The following is a 22,670-nucleotide window of genomic DNA, read 5'->3' as shown; positions in this document are numbered from 1 at the left end:
GGAGGCTTTTCAGATTGGCAGTATGGGTTCCGTAAGGCCCGATCAACCATTGATGCCATTAAAACGGTTACTGGTTTGGCCGAAAATGCAATTGCCCCCGTGGGTCTCCCACAGTGCTATGTACTGGACCCTCTATTGTGGAACATCATGTGCCACTGGTTGTGGTCGCAAAGCAATTCGAAGATGCTGAGTTGTTCTCAAGTAAAGCAATCAGTGCTGTTAAGGCTTGTTTAGAGGGTGGTGGACTGTTACTCGCGGAGGAAAAGACGGAAGCGGTCCTCATCCCTAAGCGCTGCAAGAGAAATTACGCATGCATTAGAACTAGGAATCCTATCATCATTTCCAAGCCGGTTATATTTGGGAGTGATGGTAGACGAAAAACTCAATTTTAAGCAACAAGGCTCGGACAAGAATGTTTGGGAACGTAGGAGGGTCGCGGTATACTTGCAGGCTGCTCATACCCAGGGTTCTGAGTTCTATCTTGCTGCATGTAGTCCCAGTTAGAGAAAAGCGCTGCATGCTTTAGGCGATGCACATAAACTGAGTGCGGTCTACAGAAGAACAGCCTTAAGGGTGTGTTCTGCTTTCAACCCCGTTTTATTGATGGTGCCTGATCGATGACAGTTCCAGCGTACAAAGGATATATAGTTAACGTAACGTTTTGCGCTGGAGGAGCGTAGCAACCAAAGTGAAGTTTTCTACTTTTCTGATCTTCAAACTTTTGCGTGCCATGGTTCGGCGAAAATCAAAGTGAGAGTTTCGTAATACGTGAATTCCGTTTGAATTGTTGAATGAGTTGCAAAGATGTTCAAGTGGAATAGATCAGGTCGCAGTGAAGTGTCTTAAGAACACATTAAATGCGGTGCTTATCGGCAAACACATCAAAGTTAGTGAATACCATAAATGGTACGTCCTCCGATCTCTGCCAGACCATTTTCCCCGTAGCTGCGGAAATTGTTGCGTCGGTGGACGCGAATTCAGTTGAGCCACATCCGTTTTCAGATCCGGTGGGTTGTTTCTTTTCTCCTCTCTCCCGGAATCACGGAGGAATATGTCGCGTGAGGAGAAATCCTCGGAAGGCACTATACCGCCGCTGCCGGCAGTCGCGGTTAGGGTGCCTCCCTTATGGCGGATGCCACAAGGTTCAACCACGCACTTACCGGTGAGTGAGAAAACAAAGCTGAACCACTTGCTGAATGAGCTGACGCTAAGCGACCGTACCCCAGTTGTTATGAGAAATAAAGCAGCTGGGTGAGGATAAGGTCGGCCCGGAGCTGCCAAAGTAGCGACTCCCAGAGAGCACCCGCGCCATCTTAGCTTGTGCGGACTCGGGATCGCTGCAGGTGTTGTCCGCCTCAGCTGACAAAGTGCTCGACGTGTACACGCATCCCGTGGTCGCGGAAGTTTCCCGAGACACAACTCGGGAAATCGACGAGCTGAAGTCGATGGTGACGACATTAGCCGATGCGGTCACCAAGCTCGCTGCAACGCTGGATACTTTGTGTTCAGGAGGAGATCTACCTCGCAATCACCTAAAAAACTATACTCGGCTACCTGCAGTGCAGTGCCACGCCGCCTTACAATCTTCGACCCCCTAAGCAGACGTTGCTTCCTAGTCGACACGGGTGCTGAGCTGTCGGTTCTCCCTGTACCCCGTCCGAACACCCTTATTCCGCAAAACCTGCGTTTAGTGGGCGCGAACTTATCTCCCATCAGCACCTACGGCTACAGGTCAGGTGGACCACGTTAGTCTCGAAATCCGCCGAACGTTTTCGTGGCACTTCATTTTAGCGAATATCAGCATCCCCATTTTAGGCACAGAATTCCTGTATTAATATTGCCCGCTGGTGGACTTGCAGAACAGGACATTAATAGACACCGCAACCTCGTTATAGACGTCAGGGAAGATTTCTAGCTGCCGAGAAAACACTCCCTCGATAAATTTCGACAACGTTGCCGACCATCGCATTCGCGTATTCTTCGGAAAGTTTGGCAACATCACTACAGAAATTAGCTTTAGCAAGCCGGTGAAGCACGGTGTGCATCAATTCCACCGGCTCTCCAATCTTTTCAAAGGTGCGTCCTCATTCAGCCAAAAAGCTTAGTGTTGCGAAGAGGGAGTTTGAAAATTTGATGGAACATCAAACAATTGTTGGTCCTCTCCACTTCATATGGTCCCTAAGCCAAACGGCGAATGGTGGCCATGCGGAGATTATAGGCGTCTGAATGCTCAGACAATTCCGATATCCCATACCACTTATCCATGATTTCGAGCTCGCATTAAAGAGTTGCCGTGTTTTTGCGACTTTGGATTTAGCCAAGGCGTACCATCAAATCCCTGTAGTTCCCAAAGACATTCCAAAGGCGGCTATTTGCACACCTTTCGGTCTTTTCGAGTTCACTAGGATGACTTTCGGCTTACGCAACGCTACGCAGACTTTTCATAGGTTCATCTATTCTATTTTATGAAACTTGAACTTTTCTTTCGTATACATGGATAGTGTTTTCGTCGCTTCCACTTCCGAATCTGAGGGCTTAGAGCATCTAAAGTACATTTTTCAACATCTCCTTGTGGCGGGACTTGTCTAAAACGTTGAAAAATGCAGATTGCTACAGAAGCAGGTGAAACTTCTCGACCAGTTAGTTAGCCCTGACGGTGTCCAATCTGACCCAGACAAGGTAGAGGTGATTAAGAGTTTTCCACTACCAGCCATGGCGAACGGTCTGCGAAGGTTCTTGGGCATGTTAAATTTTTATCGTCGTTTCTTTCCCAGGGCCGCTCATTATCAAGCCATCCTGAACGCCTACTTGTCTGGACCCAAAACTAAAGGGTCCCGCGAGGTTGCGTGGTTTGCTGAGGATGTCCATGCGTTTGAGACAGTCAAACAACAGCTTGTTGAGGCTGGCATTTCCTCAGCCAGATGCTCCCTTAGCTGTGTTCGTCGATGCCTCAGATACTGCGGTAGGCGCCCCTCTGCACCAATGGATGAATCAAATTTGGCAACCGTTGAGCTTCATTTCAAAACAACTCAACCTAGCTCAACGCAACTACAGCGCCTATGATCGTGAACTACTCGCCGCGTACCTCGCTATAAAATACTTCCGTTTCCCCCTTGAGGGCAGGCCGTTCACTATGTTCACGGACCACAAGCCCCTTACATTCGCGCTTAAAAAAAAAGCCCGGCAAAGCGTCCTCTCGCCAACTGAGGCACTTGAATTATATCAGCCAATTTTCTTTTGATATCCAACATGTATCTGGTAAAGACAATTCAGATGCTTTCTCTCGAATTTCGGAGGTCACAGTCCCCGCCTCGGTCGATTATACGTCAATCGCCGAGACACAGGCAGAGCTTTAGAACCTGAAGGTAAATTCCAAATATAAATTCAACGAGTTTCCTATTTTCGACTCAAACTCTTACTTCCTGTGTGAGGCTTCAAATAAGGGAAGTAGGCCATTCATTTCGGCCGATTTTCGCAGTAAAGTATTCCACACGATTCACGATCTTGCGCACCTAGGCATCAGGACGACGAACCGGTTAGTTATTGAAAAATATTTTTGGCCGTCCATGAACAAGGACGTAAATTCTTGTGCCAGACAGTGCATCGCGTGGCAGAAGTGCAAGATCAACAAGCACGTTCGAAAAGAAGTATGCGTGTTCCCTTGGTCAATCAAGTTCTTTCATACCATCCATTTCGACATCATTGGCCTTTGGCGAGATTCCCACAGATTGAAGTTTTGCCTCACAATCATTGATAGGTTTATGAGGTGGCCTGAAGCAATACCTCAGTCTGGCATAACGGCACAATCATACGTCAAGGCCCTTTGACGAGACTGGATTCCTCGCTTTGGTGTTCCAGCCATCATTATCACGGACCACGGGAATGCAATTCGAATCTACTCTTTCTGCGGAATTAGAAAAGCTCCTTCGTGTTAAATGGCATCCCTGTATGCTGTAACGTTGGCATTGGACGTTGAAGGCCGCTCTAATTGGGCGCGACGATCCGTCGTGCACGCGGTCCTTATCTTTCGCCCTCCTTGGCCTCCGTACAGCCCAGAGTTCGCAGCCAGCCCAGCGGAGATGGTTTAAGGGGAGATTCTACGCCTCCCCGCCGATCCTGTTCTGGACATCAGAAAGAGCTTCGAAAGAGCACCTGAGAAGCGTCAGATTCACCCGATGACCCCCATTGGCGGGATCACGCGGATGGTTTGCTTCGCTGAACCTGCGTGGTTTCGGCACAGCGAACCTAGGCGAAAACACGAATTCGCCTCCACCGCTGCATTCAATGGCCGCAGAAATAGCTGACATAAGACTGGGGCGAGTAAAATGCCAGTAATGACAGTTTGTGCGTCAAGAGAAAAGTCGAGTCACGTCCACCGACCCGAGTAAACGTAAAAAAACGTAACGTTAACATAGATAACATATCTGAACTTAAGTAACAAAGAAATGTAGTACATATGGTTGAGAATTGATAGAATATATTATGGTGACAGTGATTAGCAAAAGAATTGTCTAAATTTCTTGTCACCAAAAATGCATCCGGATTTAAATTTGAGCCATTTTCAGCTCCAAGTGTAATAGCTGTAAATAGTTTATGAATCTAGCAAAGGTTCACTTTGTAAATTTTTTAACAAGTAGGATATCCTCAGATTCTTCATCGCATGTGTTGATCCAATATTAAAGAGACTTTCTAGGCAAACAAAATGAGAAGTCAAACTTCGCCATTATTCAAAAATTCCACAATCTCCCCGACTCCATTCGTGTTTAACATTCAATTTCGTTTTCACATTTCGATGAAGTTGCCCCCACCCATAAAATTTTACAACTTCATTCGTGCGGAAATACAATAAATTAACTTGTACCCTTACACTCGAATGCCGAGTTAGGTTGGCCTCGTGCAGCCAAAACAATAAGAAAAAGTCGCTAATTAGATTACAACACATTTTCTTAAAAGTTTTTCCACCGTCAAAATGAAAGTTTCACACTTCCTGCAAGTCCTTTCTTAGCGTTTCAACTGGCAAAGTTTTTAGCACTGAGTTGTAATTACAAAGTTTTTCATGAACATTGCACTTTTGGGAAATTTGTGCGGATACAATACCTCCGTATTTTGTACATGCATCCATACATGACTGACTTTAGCTAGTTGAAACATGGAGGGTTCCAGTTTAGCTTGGATTTTGGTGGAATTATGCGGTACTTGTTGTCTATGTGGGATGCAACTTGCATAGAGTGAAAAGAATGAGAAACCCTAGCTTGGAGGTCAGCGTTGCGCTTTGATGAAAACATATCTCAAATTAGGGAACCAAACCAGAACCATGCATAAATTGTCCGAACTTCCATATTTCACCAAACACGACGGTTTCCCAGTTGTAATATTTGAAACATATTCGAGCGTCAGAGTTAAATCCTGTGAACTCTAATTGGCTTTGCTTTATGGAGATATACTAAGAGCAGTACGGACATTTAAACTTTGTCCGGAATAGGTTAACCGCTGACACTACAAAATAGCCACGATATATAGGAGCATATTTCAAGAATATCTCTTCACTGTATTATTATTCTTTTGAGAAAACTTCGGCAAACCGATGCCAATGTGGTTTAAATGAACTCTGACAGCATTAGACGAACTCAGTCACGCAACAGCTTCCTGCCAATGAATTTCAGCCTACATTTTTTGATCCTGTTCCATTCGGGCTCTTATTTTAAGCTTCATATCTATAAATGGGCTTTCTTCAGTGACAGAGAGCACTGACTCTTCGTTGAAGGAAACCTTGTCAAGGTATCTTCGTCTGAGGTCTGAGGAGGCAGCGCGGGCAGCTTCATTCCAAGTGCAGGTCCGTTTCTTCCTCCTTCCTGCATATGGACGAGACCATCACTCCAATTTTTTCCATGTGATAGTTAAGGGAGCAGTGTCCTGTTAAAAGCCCTCTTAAGTATTTCATGTCCCACTTCTTAAGGCCCCGGGTTCCTAACAAAGATTCTCGCTTGCCGGCAAAAGTTTAAATTTATCTATTCGATTGCGTGAAACCTTGCAATTTGCCCCTTCAGGTAGATTTAACAGTGTATGGCCGGATGCCAAAAGCTGGTTCTGTTTCCACCGTTGTGAACCCAAAACCTAGGCGAGCCAGTCTGTCAGCCTCCTCATTGCCAGCGATGTTTGAGTGCTCCGGCATATCAGGAATGTTTCGTTCAGTTGGCTAAGTTTCAGCAGCACTTGATGACAATTCCACACCAACTGGCTTGACATGTCGTTGCCGTTTAGTGCTGATAATCCTGCCCGACTGTTGGAACAGATTCGAATGGTGCGACTTCCCTATTTTTGTCGCAAACACTCTTGCGCTGTTAATGAAATGGCATATATCTCCGCCTAGTATATGGTGGTCATTCTTTCGAGAGGTCGAGCCAGTTCCATGATCGGTTTTCCTAAGAACACCCTTACATCCGCTCCGTGTTGGAAACACGCGAGTGTGTCAGTAGAGTGACATTTACCTTTGGGGCCAAGCTGGTTGACCCTGCTCCATCATCAGTTTCAATCGCCAGTTCGATAACTTCCAGCGATTTGACTGAAGTTTCGGAGTTGGTACCCAAGCCTGTGTTTAGCTTTAGGAGCATATCAGGCACTAAGCCAAAGCAGCTTCCAATTTAAGAAGTCTACAGTTTCGCTGAGACTACCTTAAGTCTACTTGAAAAGGTTCAGCAGAAATCAGTACTCGAATTATTCCTTATTATACAATTTATGAATCTGGACAATATTTGCCGGGGAGTTTCGTTGGAGGAAACCAGGATATTCAGCTTGAATGTCGAGCAATTAGGTAAGGAATGCAGAAGACAAGCATGTAATGAAAAAAATGTAAGTTGCGGATTATTTCAAATACCCAAGATTGCTCGAGTAATACAAAGAACTTAAGGATAAGCAAGAGTTCAGCAGTCGTACTTCTACAAAATCTCCAACGAACTTCAGTTCCCAGGCAATCTTGGACTTCTACTTCACCTGGACAAAGCTACAGGAAGAAGAGTAATCCAAAGAAGAATGCAAGCGAGTGACTGAAATTCAACGAATGGCTGGCACGTAAAGCCAAAAGCTGCTAGAGACGGGGCAAGACCTTCTTCTTGCTCTTTCTGCTCGTTTCTCTGCTCTGGTTTTTTTTTCTTTTTTGGGTTGTTTGGTTCCGCTGTGCTGCGGAATAGAGGCGGATTCGGGGTCTCTGGATATTTAGCCGTCCAGGTAGACCAAACTCATGAGGTCCACGTGCGACCCAACAACTCAAGCCAAGTGGTTCACCTGCAGCGGATGGTAGCAGCATTAATAGCTACCATCTCTGAATTGACAAAGGCCGTCGTCGGAGCTTTGCGTTCGGGAAGTAGGACTAGATCCGCCTCTTGAAATAGGCGATCGGGTAGTAGATCTTCGGGACCTTCGGCAAGTACCGGGGCATGTTGGCGCCATTGTAGTTTTGCTGGGAATGTACCAGTCCCTGCAATTTAGCACCGAAAAACCAGACTTTCCGGGAGTTCTGGTCACTGCTACCCGAAACGCAGCATCACGCCGCCTCACAATCTACGACCCCTTTAGCCAGCGTAATTACTTGGTCGATATAGACGCTGAAGTTTCAGTTCTTCCCGTATCCTGGCGTCATAATTTAATACTGCAATCATTGAAATTCGCGGCAGCAAATTCTTCGTCGATCCACACGTATGGCTACAGACAGGTTGATTTGAGTTTAGGACTTCGACGAGCGTTTTCTTGGCGTTTCATTATCGCGGTGATCAGCATTCCCAGCTTAGGCGCAGATTTCCTGTGTCACTGATTGCTAGTGGATATACACATCTGGTCCCCCATTGACCCCAGAAGGTCACTTAGGTCATCAGGAAAAATCTCATCCTGTTGACCTGGCACTGTTTCCATCGTTTTTCAAGACGTTGTATTCGCGCACTTCTTCAAAAATGCCTGAGCCTGTTCGGCATTATGGTCAACACCACATTAACACTATTGGATCTACAATTTTCTCTAAGTTGCGTCCATTACCGCCATAGAAATTCCCATTTGCGGAAGGAGTTCGCAGAACTTCTTAAGCAGGGTATTTGCTGACCTTCAGACAGTTGTTAGTCCCCACCATTTGACATGGTCCCTAAACTCAATGACGAATGGAAACCTTGTGGCGACTACACACGTCTAAATGATCAGACGATTTCAGACCATTACCCCAACTCAATCATCCACGATGTTGCGCACTCTATCGCAAACTGCCGTATTTTCTCGACCTTGAACTTAGTCAAGGCATACCATCAGATCCCCGTAGTTCCCGAAGATATTCCGAAAACGCGGAAATATACACACCTTTCGAGCTCTTCGAGTTCACTAGGATGGCTTTTGGACTGTGCAATGCAGCGCAAACCTTTCAGAGATTCATCCACTCTGTGCTTCGAAACTTCAACTTTTGTTTCGTATATTTGGATGATGTTCTTACGATGAATATGCACATCTGAATCCTAGCATTTAGAATAGTTCAAGTACATTTTTCCACGCCGGTCTGGACCTTAATGTTGAAAAGTGCAAATTCTAATAATCGCTGGTGAGATTCTTCTACCACCTAATTACCCCTAAATTCATCCAACCGAACACGGTCAATGTGCAAGTGATTTCGAACTTCCCGCTTTCAAAATGGCATGTTAAACTTCTATCGTAGTTTCTTGCCCAAGGTCGCCTACTATCAATCGATCCTTAAAGACTTCTTGTCTGTGGCCAAAACGAAAGACTCCTGTCTAATTGTGTGGTTTCCAGAGGCTGTCCAGACGTTTGATACCATCAAGCACAGCTGGTGGATTCTACACTTCTGGCATTCTCTCATCAAGATGGCCGTATTCGTCAATGCCTCAGACATTGCCGTAGGTGTTGCTCTTTACCAAAAAGTGAACCAAATTTGGTCGCCGTTGAGCTTCTTCTACAAACAGCTGAATCCCGCTCAATGGAACTACCTTGCAATTAAATACTACTTTTCAACATAACTTATGTATGGGGATCCGAGTATCAAAAGGTGTTGCGAAAACTGGATTCAGTTTTCCTAATAAGTTTTTCAATGTTCTGTCCCCGACGCGTGGAACCGAAGTTGAAATGCTCTCATTGCATTCCTCTGAATACATCAATCCGAGGGCTACAAACTGCTCATACAATATCACAGTTCTTTGCAGTGCGGCTAGTTTACGGGGACAGCTTTTTTGTCTCACCTTAACTCACCACACTACAGGTGCATAAGCGAACATCGGCTTGATGATAGCAACGTACCAGTATCTCCTTATTACTATCTGACGCCCTTCCTCAGGGGTCGTCAGCGACCGTTAACGGCTCGCTTACGATACGGGGTGTGACGACCCCCTAGCTGGCAGTATGCCTGCGTCTTAGGTTGAAGCCTCGAGAAACCTTCTCGGTGAACAGTGAACCGCGAATGACCGGTACACGTCGGGACACACTGGAAGTCCCCGGAGCCGTCGGTAGTTCTCTGTCGATGGGGTGATGTGAGCGTAGCTCTGCCAAGGTAGTAGTTATGACGTGAATCAGGAGCCAGTCCCTTCGGGATCCTGGTCGGGTAGTGTGCATTGAACCGCGTTGCCCCGAGCGGGCGTTGATTCGTCCGTGAATTCCGGGATCAGCTAAGTGTAGACCAGGCCTCAGGGAACTGGGGTAGGGGCTGTGTCTCCGAGGGTATACCCGTTCCTGACTATTGCGGCCCGCTCCCTTGCACAAGATGCGCTGCTGAGTTTTCCATGAAGAATTCACACAAATTAATAAAAAAGATCGATGGAGCAACAGGGAAGGAGGAAGAGCTGAGTGCGTTTGGGCGCGGCACAAAAATGTGTCGTTCACCGCAGCGATCAGCGAAAGGGGAAGCGAGGGCTGACATACCCGATGTGACACCGAGGCGCCCAAATAAAGAAGAAGCTTTATCAAGTGGCGCGACTGACCGTGCGGAGATGGCAACTCTAATACCTTGTAGTGCCCCTGTTCCGAAAGAAAGTCCCGTCAGAATCACTAATCTTGGATGGATTCGGACAAAAACCGAGTACATATGCATTCGACCGTCCTAGCTAGAGCCGAAGAAGAAACGCTCATGAGGAAAATCGCATCAGTGGTGAAGCGTATGCGGTCGGCAACGTTCCTCCAGAGGAACGTCAGCAATGGCGTCAAAAACGGACTCATGGAAGTGGAGGAATTATTGGACCGGATCCCCTTCTATAGGCGAACGTGGAGAGCAGCGAAAGACGATTGGAGAGCAGAAACAGCGACACTCTCCGCCGAGAACGCTGCTCGTTTCAAACGGACTTACTACAACTTACTACGCCACCAGAGACCCGTCTGTCTAAAAACAGGCTGCAAACCAAAAGTCAGGAGCAGAAGGCCTAGAGCCCATATGCTTTCTATAAATCCGGGATCTTGACTGCCTCAGAGAAAAGGTCGAAGTGGAGGAGGCGAATGTCCAGAGGCAACCAATGCCCGGATAGGTATCACCTCTGTAAATGCTCGACGCCAAAAACTCGCCGTTGTGGAAGTCCCCTAGTAATATACGAGGAAACTCCTTAACAGCAGGAGAATCAAAATTGGATGGGTAGTATGCATGGTACGAATGCGGATAGTCCCTACGAAGTACTATAGGTATCTGGACTATGGGCACACGTAAGCAGCTTGCAAAGGACCGAACAGGAGGACAGCATGCCGGAGATACGGCCAAGTATGTCATCAAGCGAAGAAATGCAATGAAAGCGAAAGTTGCGTTCTCTGCAGGGATCGTACTGCGTTTGGTGAGAGTGTCGCACACACTGCGGGCTCGGGATGGTGTCCAATCGTTAGGGTGGAATTGGAAAGGGCTAGGGTGCATGGTCCGTATTTTATAAATTAACATGCACCGGAATGCAACCGCTCACCAGTTGCTAGCACAATTCACTGCGGAAGTCTCTCTCTGATCTAGCGCAAATTAGCGAGCAATATCGAAACAAGGACTCGGCCTCATGGCATCTTGAGTTATCGGGACGACGTTCGACTTCGTGTTCTTGCCGAAGGCTGAGGGAACGGGTTTGTTTGGATTCGGTGTTTAGGGATAACGTTTCTTAGCGTTTACTTGACGCCGAACGTGACGATACCGGATCTTCGGGGCCGGTTTGATTCTCTGGAAGACGCCGTTTCGAGCACGGAGGGACGAATCCTGGTAGGTGGTGATTTAAATGTCAAGGCCCTTGAATGGGGCATGTCCTAGTCAGACTCTAGATGGAAACGGATTCTGGAAATAACAGCGAGAACCGGACTCGTAGTTTTAAACACCGCACCCAGGCTGCAAACGAAGCATTCCAGACATCACTTTTACGTCAGAATCTTTGGCATCATCGCTGGACGGGTGGCAAGTCCTAGAAGGTTTCTCAGCAAGTGATCACCAGTATATCGCGTTCGAAGTGATTGATGCTACTTGCCGGCGTGTACCACCGCGACGCTCCTCCTGCCTGTGGAATGTGGCGAGGGTGAACATCGGGAAGTTCGTGCAAGCTCTTGGAGTAAGCAGAGCCCCGCTGGAGAGTGCTCTGGGGGGTAGTAGCGTCGCAGCTGACGCCCTCATAAATTCAATGATGAACTTGATAATGACGGCATGTGAGACTTCTATGTCGCGGAGGACCCCAGCCGTGACAAGCCTTCGATGTACTGGGTTGCGGCAGAAATTTCCGACCTACGGAGGGAGTGTCATAAGCTCCGCCGTTTGGCACGACTTTTGCACGCCAACGAGGAGGCATGCGTCGTAAACGCGCAGTATAGGTCAGCAAAAAGAAGAATCCGCAGCGCTATAAATAAAAGCAAAGCTCGCGGCTGGCAGAACCTTGTCAACGAGAGGAATGAGGGCCCTTGGGGACTTGACCATAAGCTTGTCACCCGAAAAATCGGGGCTCTGTGGAGGCTCTGCATACTAAATACCGATCAAACGGGCCGCATTGTATGGACTTTGGTCACCAGACATCCTGTACCGGTTGATTTCAAAAGGGCGGATAGCGTCGAGGATTGGCCCCTTTTCATAATGAGAGAGCCCGAAAAAGCGGTTCTCACTATAAAAAACCAGAAGGCGCCAGGTTCTGATGGCATCCCGGCGGAACACTTGCTTGAAGGAGGGCATTATTCATTGTCGCTGAAAAGTGGCTAGACTCGCGCTGATCAGCAAGGGTAAAGGAGACCCGGAGCTCCCGTCTGCATACTGACCACTGTGTATGCTTGACACGGCCGGGAAAGTACTGGAGAAGCTCATCAGGAGTAGACTCGCTGAAGCGATCCACGCTGCCGGGGAGTTATCCCCATGGCAGTTCGGGCTCAGAATAGGAAGATTCGCAGTGGATGCCATTATGGAAGTGATAGATGTGGTTCATCGAGCCGAGGCACACAGTCGCCAATCCTGACGGATAGTGCTCGTCATAATGCTTGATGTCAGCAGTGCCTTCAATTCAGTAAGATGGACAGATATGCTAGGCACATTATGAAACTCACTATCTGAGGTCTAAGTCCCCATGTCAAGCCAAACGTCTGCCTACACATCCCGTAAGCTGCGAGAGCATGTTTCATCATTACCTCGACAAGTTTGTTCTAAAGAAGCCTTTTATATACGAAAACTCCTCCTATTTCAATTCTGCGGAGAGAGGGTTGTACCCCTCATCTCTATAAAATTAAAGTTGGACTAAACTAAAATGAAGTGAAAAATCGTGTCAATATCAATGAAATCAACAAGCAAATCATGCTTGCCAATTGGAAATTCTACCTCGTAAATAGGAAAATAAAGTGTACAATATGTGAAACTTCGATTCGGTCCGCCCTGTTTTACGGCGATGAGACGTGGACGGCGAACCAAGTCAGAGAGCAAAGGATCATTGATCGCCGAACCTTCAAATGATTCTTGTGTGCAATGAGGATGCACCACTGAGAATAATACTTTGCGGGGTTCATGAGGGCGCAAAAAAATCCCTTCCATCCTCTTTCGTACCCGCATAGGTGGGGAGGAGATGGAGGGCCAAGAAGCTGCCTCCCCTTGTAACCTCTTTTGCGCATTGCGGTGATGATTGGCCTTTCAATAAACTTATTAAAGATACGAAACTTTCGGGGCCATGTAATTTTTCTACGGGGGATTGCTCCCACAATTCTTCAACGGTGTTGGAAAAGGGGAATTTTCTCCTTCTTCTTATGTACTCCGCTTTACACCCCCCCCCCCCCCTCCAATATCTATCTTGAAGCACCATAACTGGGGGTGTGCACCGTGATTTTTCAGGGAAGGGGGAGGTTTCAGAGAGAGTTGTTTCTCCCTTCATACCCTGCTTTCCCCTGTGGGGAGGGGTTCTCTGTCTTTTTGGGGGTGGGACTGATCAATCAAGCTTTACCATGAATATATCAAAATACGCCACTCCCGAACATTATCTATCTTGAAACATCTTGAAACAGGGTTTGAGAGAAAGAATCTCCTGTTTCTTCCTTCGTACCCTGCTTTCACCTGTAGGGAGGAGGTTCAAGGTCTAGCCATTTTGTCATAAAAATAGACCCAATTTGGAACACCATGGAATTTTGAAGATGAGCGTTCGCCGCAATTCTTTAACGGATTTCAAAAGGGGGCACCATCCAGGCACCCTCACGCGGTAGGATTGAAAATTCAAACTTTAACATAATGATTTGAAAAAAGATCACTTTGAGGTGCCATAACTTCTTAAGACCAATGACCGCCACGAGTGTTTCTTAAGGAAGAAGAGGAGGTACCCCGCTCTCCTCGTCCGTAAACTATAATACTTATCTCTTCCGGGGATGAGGTTGAAGACTTAAACTTTTGCGGACAATGAATTTCTTTCTTTAATCCACATCAAAAGAGAAACCTATAATTCATACATCCAATTCAAAATGTATCTTTTCTTTAAAAATTGTTCTTCTTATCTACTCTTGCACAATTTCGATGTGTGTATGGAGGAATTTGGATATCTCACATCAACTTTCATTTGATGTATCGTATTCCATGTATCCATTTCATTCGACGTACTTTGAAACAAGTTCTAATAAAGAGTGCTGCTCTTAGTATTATTTCCTCAAGATATTTATACTTGCTACGCAGTTTTTCATGAAGATATAATATACCAATGTGTATTGCATGACAAACGAAACGGTAGTTGCATTTTAAGCAGAATTCCCCAAGTTTTGTTCACTTTTGATTATGTCGATAAGAAACTCATTATTAAATAAAGAAGGGAACATGTCAACCTCGATTTCGGAGACAGATGTAGCTTCTGAAATTTATTTCTTTGTAATATTATCACCAATTAATCGAAAGTGAATGATTGTTTACCATCAGCTAATTTGCTACGTAATTTGTAATTGAAGTAGTACAAGATACACTGTGGGATAAATTGAGAGTGGAGAGGTATGAACAGAAAGAACATGGATTGGGGACTAGTGTTTGGAATCAGGAGTCTATGAAAGCTTCTTTTTCAATCACTTCCAATGACGATTAAAAACTCTTCAGCTAGGCACGTTGTTCCAACTTTGTTGACTTCGTATTAGGAAGCTTGAGAGCCTTAACTACCTTTTTCCCAAGATATTTTTATGAATCTTCAGCTGTTCGGAATCACAATCAGAGCCCCGTCATGACTAGCACTACAGGTACTACAGATACAGGTTTTGTAGGAGAGGAGGTGCAACCTTTTCTTTTCTCCGAATATAGACTGCAGGGATATCAAATGGGTGGGATAGTGTGGGTGATGCTTCGTGATATTAGTTCTGTCAGGTCTGAAATTGTCGTGCAACACGCGGACTCCCTTTGTCAGCATGTCTCTCCTTTTATTCTGAATCGCTCTATTCAATTTTTTTAAGGTACTTTATCGCACTAATAGAGTCCGCTGTCCCAGATTTTTAATAAAAATTGTGCGTTTATGGTCCCAAACATGCCTGCTTTTGACTAAAATTGTGGTGTTGCATTCTTCGACGGAGGCTGAAAATTTGTGACGCCACTTTTGATTTTACTCATGTAGGGGGTAACTCCAATAAATAGTTGTAACCTCATTGAAAATCGCAACTGTAGTTTCTCCCTTGCTCGATAGCTGCACGGATTCCGCACCTAGGGGAGGATTGGATCGACATCGACAAAGGTCATCTTGGGTCACAAGTTTTTAATACACTAAGCTCGATTTGGGCTCATTTAGAAGAGCAAGATACAGAATATCTCCCCCCCCCCTCTCCTGCTCACCATGCATCTGTTATAGACGGTGCCAACAGGTATAGCGCAGCATACGTCGAGGGCTGCGTGGCCAATGAGGAGCTTGGTCTTTAGTATGCGAAATTTCTCCATTCTCTTTCAAATAAAACCCTTACCGTGGTGGCCGGGCTAGCCACGGTGGACATTCTTCACGGACGAATCGGGGACCAAGACATAGGCTCAAATAATAAAAACGAAAAACCGACTATGGAAGAAGAAATTGTGGCGCATTATCGGAGGACGAGCCCAGTGCATTTTGTGCCAACTATAGGACCGCTGTGCTGAAACCTACCGGATTGATTACCGGTGCATTTGGCCAAATTCCAGGCATCTAAAGTAGCGTTTGAAGGACACCTGCTCCCTGAGTTGGCAAACGACCCATCCTATTTGTGCTTTATCAGCCGTCAATCTTCTGCTTTCTGGCCCGTACCTGTGCCTCTTCTCCTAAAGGCTTCTCCACCTTTCCGAGGAAATTTTCAATCGTTTTCCCCGGAGACATGTTCCGACCAAGTGTAGTCATCCCACTATGGGCTAATGAATGAACAGTTTGTACGGCATATTTTCGTGGCGTTCTCGGGTGTGATCTACTCCTTTTAAATGCCTCTTTCTTCGGGCTACTTGTAGTATTCGATGCAACGGTGACCAAGTAATCCACGACCGAGGCACTGCAGTCGAGGGATATCGACGGCCAAGAGCTTACTTGCTCCTTTCTTCTTTCATATGGTTTCTTGTTCTGGCTGTCCTTTCCATAGCCATTTTTGTCCACGGGTGGGTGCTTTTCTCCCACCTACCCAACCTGCACATAAACATGCCCTTGCACGCACACCTTCAAATGCATACATGTGCATATTCCTACGCATTCGCCGAGGATTCCCTTATCTGCACGAAGGGATGCGCCTGATAGAAAATTGGGTAACTCCGTTTGTCTTTCTGTTTGTCTATCTGTGTGCATATTCCTACGTATTCGCCAAGGATTCCTTTATCTGCACGAAGAGATGCGCCTGATGGAAAATTTGGCAACTCCGTTTGTCTTTCAGTCTTTTTTGTTTTTTTTTAAGGAGGCGGAAATCTTTAAAAGACTCTTGCTTGGGCACGCCAGAGCGTGGGATTTTTACCCACCAAAACCACCCCCGAATCCTCCCCTACCCCGTGCAACCACGTTAAGGTATTACATCACGGGGTGGAGTTAGCTTACTTTAGCTTGGTCTCCTTTCGTCTACCCCCGGGGTTCGTAACCGCACCTTCCACACTCCCTCTGCTTTTCGCAGTTTATCTTGGATTACTGCGATCATGGAATTGATCGCATCCCAGTCTTCCTGACAAGCTACCATTCTGAGGACAAAATTTTCCGGTGACAATATTTCACCTAGAGTTTCCTCTAGATTCCTCCTTTCTTTCACGAACCTAGGACATCGGAAGAATACGTGCGCTGGGTCCTCTGGGATCTCCTTGCAGTTTGGACAATTAGGTGAGGTGTCCAATTTAAACCTGTACGGGTATTGACGGTATCCTCCATGCCCGGGAGAAACTGGATGAAATTATAATTGATCTCCCCATGCTTTCTCTCTAGCCACTCCCCGATGGAAGGGATCAACTTGTAAATCCAACGACCCTTTTCTGACTGGTCCAATCGCTGTTGTCATATTACGGACCTCTCCCTTTCGGCTTTTTTCAGCTGTGATAAGGGAGAGATGGACCTGGTGTCATAAATGTTTATCATTTCGGGTGTCAGAATGTCAATCGGCATCATTCCCGAGATGACGAACGCTGCATCGTCTGAGACGGTCCTGAAGGCAGAACACACCCTTAAGGCTGTTCTTCTGTAAACCGGACTCAGTTAATTTCCCTGTCCTAAAACCTACAGCGCTTTTCCCCAAACTGGGACTGCATACAGCAGTTGGAAGTTATGATACGATTCCCGGTTCTAATGTAGGCGTAATTTCTTTTGCGGCTCTTAGTGATGAGGACCGCTTCCGTCTTTTCCTCCGCGAGTGTCTCCGCCTCTTAACAAGTCTTAACAGCTTTGATTGCTTCGCTTGAGTACAACTCACTATCCTCGAGATGCTTTGTGACCACAACCAGTGCTATATCATCGGCGTAACCCACCTCCGTGGTAACACCAGCTTCTGCCGCTTCCATGGTGCAGGAAAGATACCCTCGGACATGTACGTTTCGTTTTACCCTTGATCGACCTTACCTATTGCCCTCTGAACCGTTCGTCTGGCTCTGTGGCAAATCGATCGAAGGCTGGCAAGTCCACTATTCTACCAATAACTGGATCTTCTAGGGGGGAATGAGCATCTCCTAGGCATCGACGCGTCACATGTTTTAGAGATGCTTTATGTGACATGGAGAGCTCTGTACTGGAGGTGCCTGCTTTGCTAGGCAAGTCCAACCACACCTCTATGAATGTTTGCTCATCCATCGCTTTTGCAGACCATCCTAGTGTTCTTTGGGATTTCGACTTCCGGGGTGCGGGTCTCCTGCCTTGTGGCTCTGTCCTTAGTTCAAAAGTGATTGCCTGGTGGTCGCTGTACATGAAGTCCTCACTAACTTGCCAGGACATGTCAGGTGCTAGCGCAGGGCTGACAAAAGTTAGATCTACAATTGAACCAGATCCCCTTTTCCAATAAGTGTTTACATCGCCTTCGTTGGCCAGAACTACATCCAGAACTCGTCCCCTCGAATCGTGAACAAGATTGCCTAACAGGTCTTCAAACTTAGGTAGTGTGAGGCTCGGTAGGGCGCAGCAGCTATATACGAATATACCGCTTATTTTTGCCCATACAAAGCCACTAGCCGCCTGACCCATGCTATATTGTATGGCGTGACGACCGCACGCCCATATCGCCGCTCCACCAGTCGTATTTGTGACCCATACACTACCGTCATGATTTCTGTACGGTTCACCAATGGTAGCAATCCCCATCGCGGATTCGTAAGTGGTCTGCGCAAGCAAATGGGCAAGCAGTGTTGAGATTTATCTGTTTTAACCTCATTTTTTCACTGCAGTTAACAACTTTCTAAATGCCGGGCATTTACCACTTCCGACAATATGCCAGTTATCCTGTTCCTCTTTTCGTTCGAACAAAATGCATTTGGGATCTCTATTGCACTCCTTGGCAATATGTCCTTTTTCGCCACACCTTCGACATCGATCGGACCGATAGATGCCGCTAGTGCATGGCTTCGCGAAGTGTCCAAACATTAGGCATTGGCAGCACCTTTTTAAAGAGATCTGTTCCCTTAGTCGGCAAACAACCCATCCAATCCCAACCTTCCCCACGGCCAACAACTTCTGTGCTGACTCCATTGGTAGTCCCATTGTGGCCGTTTGAGTACCGCCATAAGCTTTTCTTAGGCTCACGATAGATTCTTCCCTGAATTCCTCCAACTTGAATTGTTGGTTCAAGGCAGTGCAGATCTCTTCTCTGGATGTTACCTCATCCAGATCTTTGCACTGTGTATTGATTCCATGTTTTTGGGAACGAACCGTGACATTCTCCCCAAGTGAGTTTATAACTTGGTTACGAAAGCCGCCAGTTTTCCCCACGCTGGATTTTCTCAGCTTAAACATGAGATCTCTTTCTGGGTCCTCCGGGTTTTACTGACATTTCCGTCTAGTTCTTTTAGGTCGAGGTCAGATTTCACCATCTTCAGTATCTCCGCATATGTTAGATGTCCTCTGCTGCAGATTACAATTACCTCCGGGCGAATTCGCACCTTTGGTTTCTTGTTTCTTTTTGTGTTGACGACCTTAGTTCAACCATCGTTCTTATTTCCCTACAGTTTCACTTCACTAGCCTGCATTCCTACTTTGGGCACTTTGGGTCCAGCTGAACTTTTAGTTCCGTTTATTGGACTGTTCAAGACCGTTTTTTGCCTTTTTGGTGGCTGTTGATTCTTCAAAGCTTCCCCTCTCTTTGTCTCGCACTCTCTTATTTGATCTAAGGTCGATGACTTTCTGCTTTGGTGTCACTTGGGTCGCCTATGACACTGTTGAGGCTGGGATGTCCGGCTTTTCCGAAGGTTTTCTTATTTCTTCCTGCGACCTATTGTAAACACCTTGATGGCTCTCACCATATTCTTAATCGCTTGGTGCAAGTTGTGCTTGTCGTTAATGAATTCGGACAGCTCACCCCAAGCTGCATAAAAGGCAGTTCTTCTGGGTCCGGGCTCTGCGCTTAGTGAGTCTTACCCAGATTATTCCTGTTACTGACTCCCTCACCTTTTTCATTTGCTGACTTTCCATGAGCTTTCTCTTTTGCGGGTTTTGGTATTGGAGGAGATCGTAAAATTGATTAGCTTCTTCTGAATGGATCTACTTGCTGCTGTTGGAGAAGCAGACTGCCTGTCTGTCAGTCTATCTGTCTCTTTGTCACACGCATTTTTCTCGGAGACAGTTGTAGCAATTCACACCAAATTTGGTGGAAAGGTGGGAAATTTAAACGCACTTTCAATTTAAGAGGGAGTGAGTCCCCATACATGCAAAAGGGGGGTGTAAATTTTTCTTCATCAAATATAGGCATGTGGGGTATCAAAAGAAAGGTCTCTGTTAGTACTTTCTGAAGTCGGTCTTAGTTTTGATTCTCATTGGAAAGGTGGGAAGTGCGGGGGTCGGAAGTGATCATTTCTTTAACGGACCCATTCTCAGAAACTATCGAACCGAAATATCTGTAAAAAATCAATAGGTTGCTATTATATGATGGCTAGGCTCCGAATTACCCCCATACCGATATCTTCTCAAGTAAAGTTAATAATAGAATGTTATTGTAAGTTTCAGTAATTGGCTGCAAAACCGCCTTAAGTTGCAGGCAATATTGTCGAGGAGATCCTGAAGAGCGTTGACAGGTGGGGGTGTTCGGGTTCTTTTCGTTGCAAAGAATATAGAGCTCGATCGGTGGAGGAGTCGAATGGCAGGGGATTCTTTGAACTGTCAGTTCCTTCCTCTCTCCCATCATGGGCTAGCCCGAAATATCGGTATTTGCAAGAATAAATTACCCACACCAACGAATAAGAAACAACAAGTTTTTATTATTTCAATTAATTAATCGTTGGAAACACCGCATAATTTCACTCTGAAAGAATAGAAGTTAAGAAAGTTATTTTTTTCCATGCAGATGATCTATTGTGTTGCCTTACCTTTCCGATCTTTACCACTTTGTTGCTGATGTAGCGAATTCTCTACTAGAACGGTGGTTTATTTTCCCGGAAAGCTAGGGAAGAGGACTTGGCTTATATTTTGGTACTTTTTCACAAACCAATTGTCTATTTGTTGTATTTTCACCACTTAAATCAAACGCTTAATATAGTTTAAGAAGGTTGCAAGGTTCTCGGAAAATCGTGGTATTAGTTGAAACGCATCATCAGGTACCGACAGCAGTGACACATAGGTGTGTGGTTGATACATTGTGTCTTACCTAGGGATCTGCGGCAACCATGTATCCAAATTAATGGAGCTTCTTGAAACAATCTGCTATCCAAAAATAGTTATGGTTCAGAAGATTTTTTAACTTCATAAGTTAGTGAGTTAAAGAAACTGAGAAAGAGTGTAGCAAACGGAAGGCATTATCAGTTATTGAATCTTCCTTTGATTCTCCAGTTGTTATCAGCTCTTGTCGTAAATTTTAGAAATTCCCTAAGACGAGCATATAAAGATGACAAGTTGGGCCATCATTTCAAAATGTCGACCATGTCTGTAGGGAAGCAAATACTACTCTTTTTGGGTCTGTTGCAAGGGGTAAGGCCTATCGTTGTAGTCTTCCTACTTTATGGGATTTTTAAATATTTTTCTGTTGATTATCTTTGAAAACCGATATTAATATGAGTTTAACCATTTGTTTTTGTAGTGTCTCGCGACTGATTGTGCAACACGCAAAAAGTGGGGCTACGTTTGCAAGAGCGACTGTTCGGAGTTATATTTTTGCACGCAAAATGGAGGTAATTGGAGGAAGAATTTAGTAGAAGTATGTGACTCAAAAAAGTGTAGTGAAACTGAGGGAAAATGTATAGAATCTGATTTTTGTTCACTTGGGAATCCATCTGACTTCGAGTGCTCTTCGGAAGGAATCTTTCCAAGTCCTTTTGATTGTGGAAAGTACTATACTTGTGATAACAATTTGAACGCAACTGAGCAAAATTGTCCATCGTCGAAAGGTTACTCAGCGGCAACCCAAAAGTGTTCGATTGACCTAACTGACCCTCAGTGTCAGTACAGACCTGAATGTAATAACAAATTTGACAACGGAGCCTGGCAAGGGGATGAAAATATATTTTATCTTTGTGCTGAGGGCACTTCAGGTTCATTGAAAATCGAACTATATCGCTGCCCGGGAGGTCAGATATTCAGAGACGGAAACTGTATCAATGTTCCACCAAGTTATTCAAATGCTGGAGCAGATAACAACTCTCAAGGAATGGTAAACTCATCACAAGCAATAGAGCCAGAAAACACTCAAAGTTCTGAAAAACCAGGGAACTCAGAATTATCTTCAAATCTGGTAAAACCCGAGGCACCATGTCGGAGGAAGGGCCTAATGGAACATCATCTGGACTGCACGAAATATGTTTACTGCGATCATGAGTTCAACAAGATAGAGTACTCTTGTCCTGAAAAAACATATTATGATAAATTTCTACGACGCTGCTTACGGGGGACGTGTGAAAATTAAGATATTCTACCAAATTATGATATCTATGGTTACATTGTTTTCAGTTAAATGTTATTCCGCCTAAGATTTTGTCAATGTCACCAGAATAATACAATACATTTTATCTGTACTTTTTTATACTTTATTTGGAATGAAAACCCTACAAATTACTCCACCATGTCCCAGATACTACCATCGAACATGCAACATAATTCTGCCTTGGATGTGAACCATGCAACAATGTCATTGTCAATAGATCAGGTTGCATATTTGTGCTGGGTCAGTGCAAAATGCCAAGTGGTCTAGAAAAGTTTGAAGAAATAATGTGTCATCACCTTACACGTATTTTTACAATTCATTTAAGTGCATGACCTACGTTGTATGTATATATATTGGGTTGGGGAAAAATAAATGTCGTATTTTGTCAATAGATGCCGACACTTAAACAGGTCTTCATCATCATCAATGGCGCAACAACCGGTATCCGATCTAGGCCTGGCTTAATGAGGAACTCCAGACATCCCGGTTTTGCGCCGAGGTCCACCAATTCGATATCCCTAAAAGCTGTCTGGCGCCCTGGCCTACGCCATCGCTCCATCTTAGGCAGGGTCTGCTTCGTCTTCTTTTCCTACCATAGATATTGCCCTTATAGACTTTTCGGGTGGGATCATCCTAATCCATACGGATTAAGTGACCCGCCCACCGTAACCTATTGAGTCGGATTTTATTCACAACGGGACGGTCATGGTATCGCTCATAGATTTCGTCGTTATGTA

General features: G+C 45.5%; 1 protein-coding gene across 1 annotated transcript; it reads left to right on the top strand.

Moving 5' to 3' along the window:
• Positions 1–20,925: 20,925 nt before the first annotated feature.
• Positions 20,926–21,993, top strand: LOC119649339. Its single transcript, XM_038051446.1, has 2 exons — positions 20,926–20,984; positions 21,094–21,993. The coding sequence occupies exons 1-2, from the start codon at positions 20,928–20,930 to the stop codon at positions 21,913–21,915; spliced, it is 879 nt and encodes a 292-aa protein (XP_037907374.1). The 5' UTR covers positions 20,926–20,927; the 3' UTR covers positions 21,916–21,993.
• Positions 21,994–22,670: the final 677 nt, after the last annotated feature.

The sequence above is a fragment of the Hermetia illucens genome, chromosome 2 (genome assembly GCF_905115235.1).
Source record: "Hermetia illucens chromosome 2, iHerIll2.2.curated.20191125, whole genome shotgun sequence".
Lineage (NCBI taxonomy): Eukaryota > Metazoa > Arthropoda > Insecta > Diptera > Stratiomyidae > Hermetia > Hermetia illucens.
This window is presented reverse-complemented; position numbering and strand designations above follow the sequence as displayed.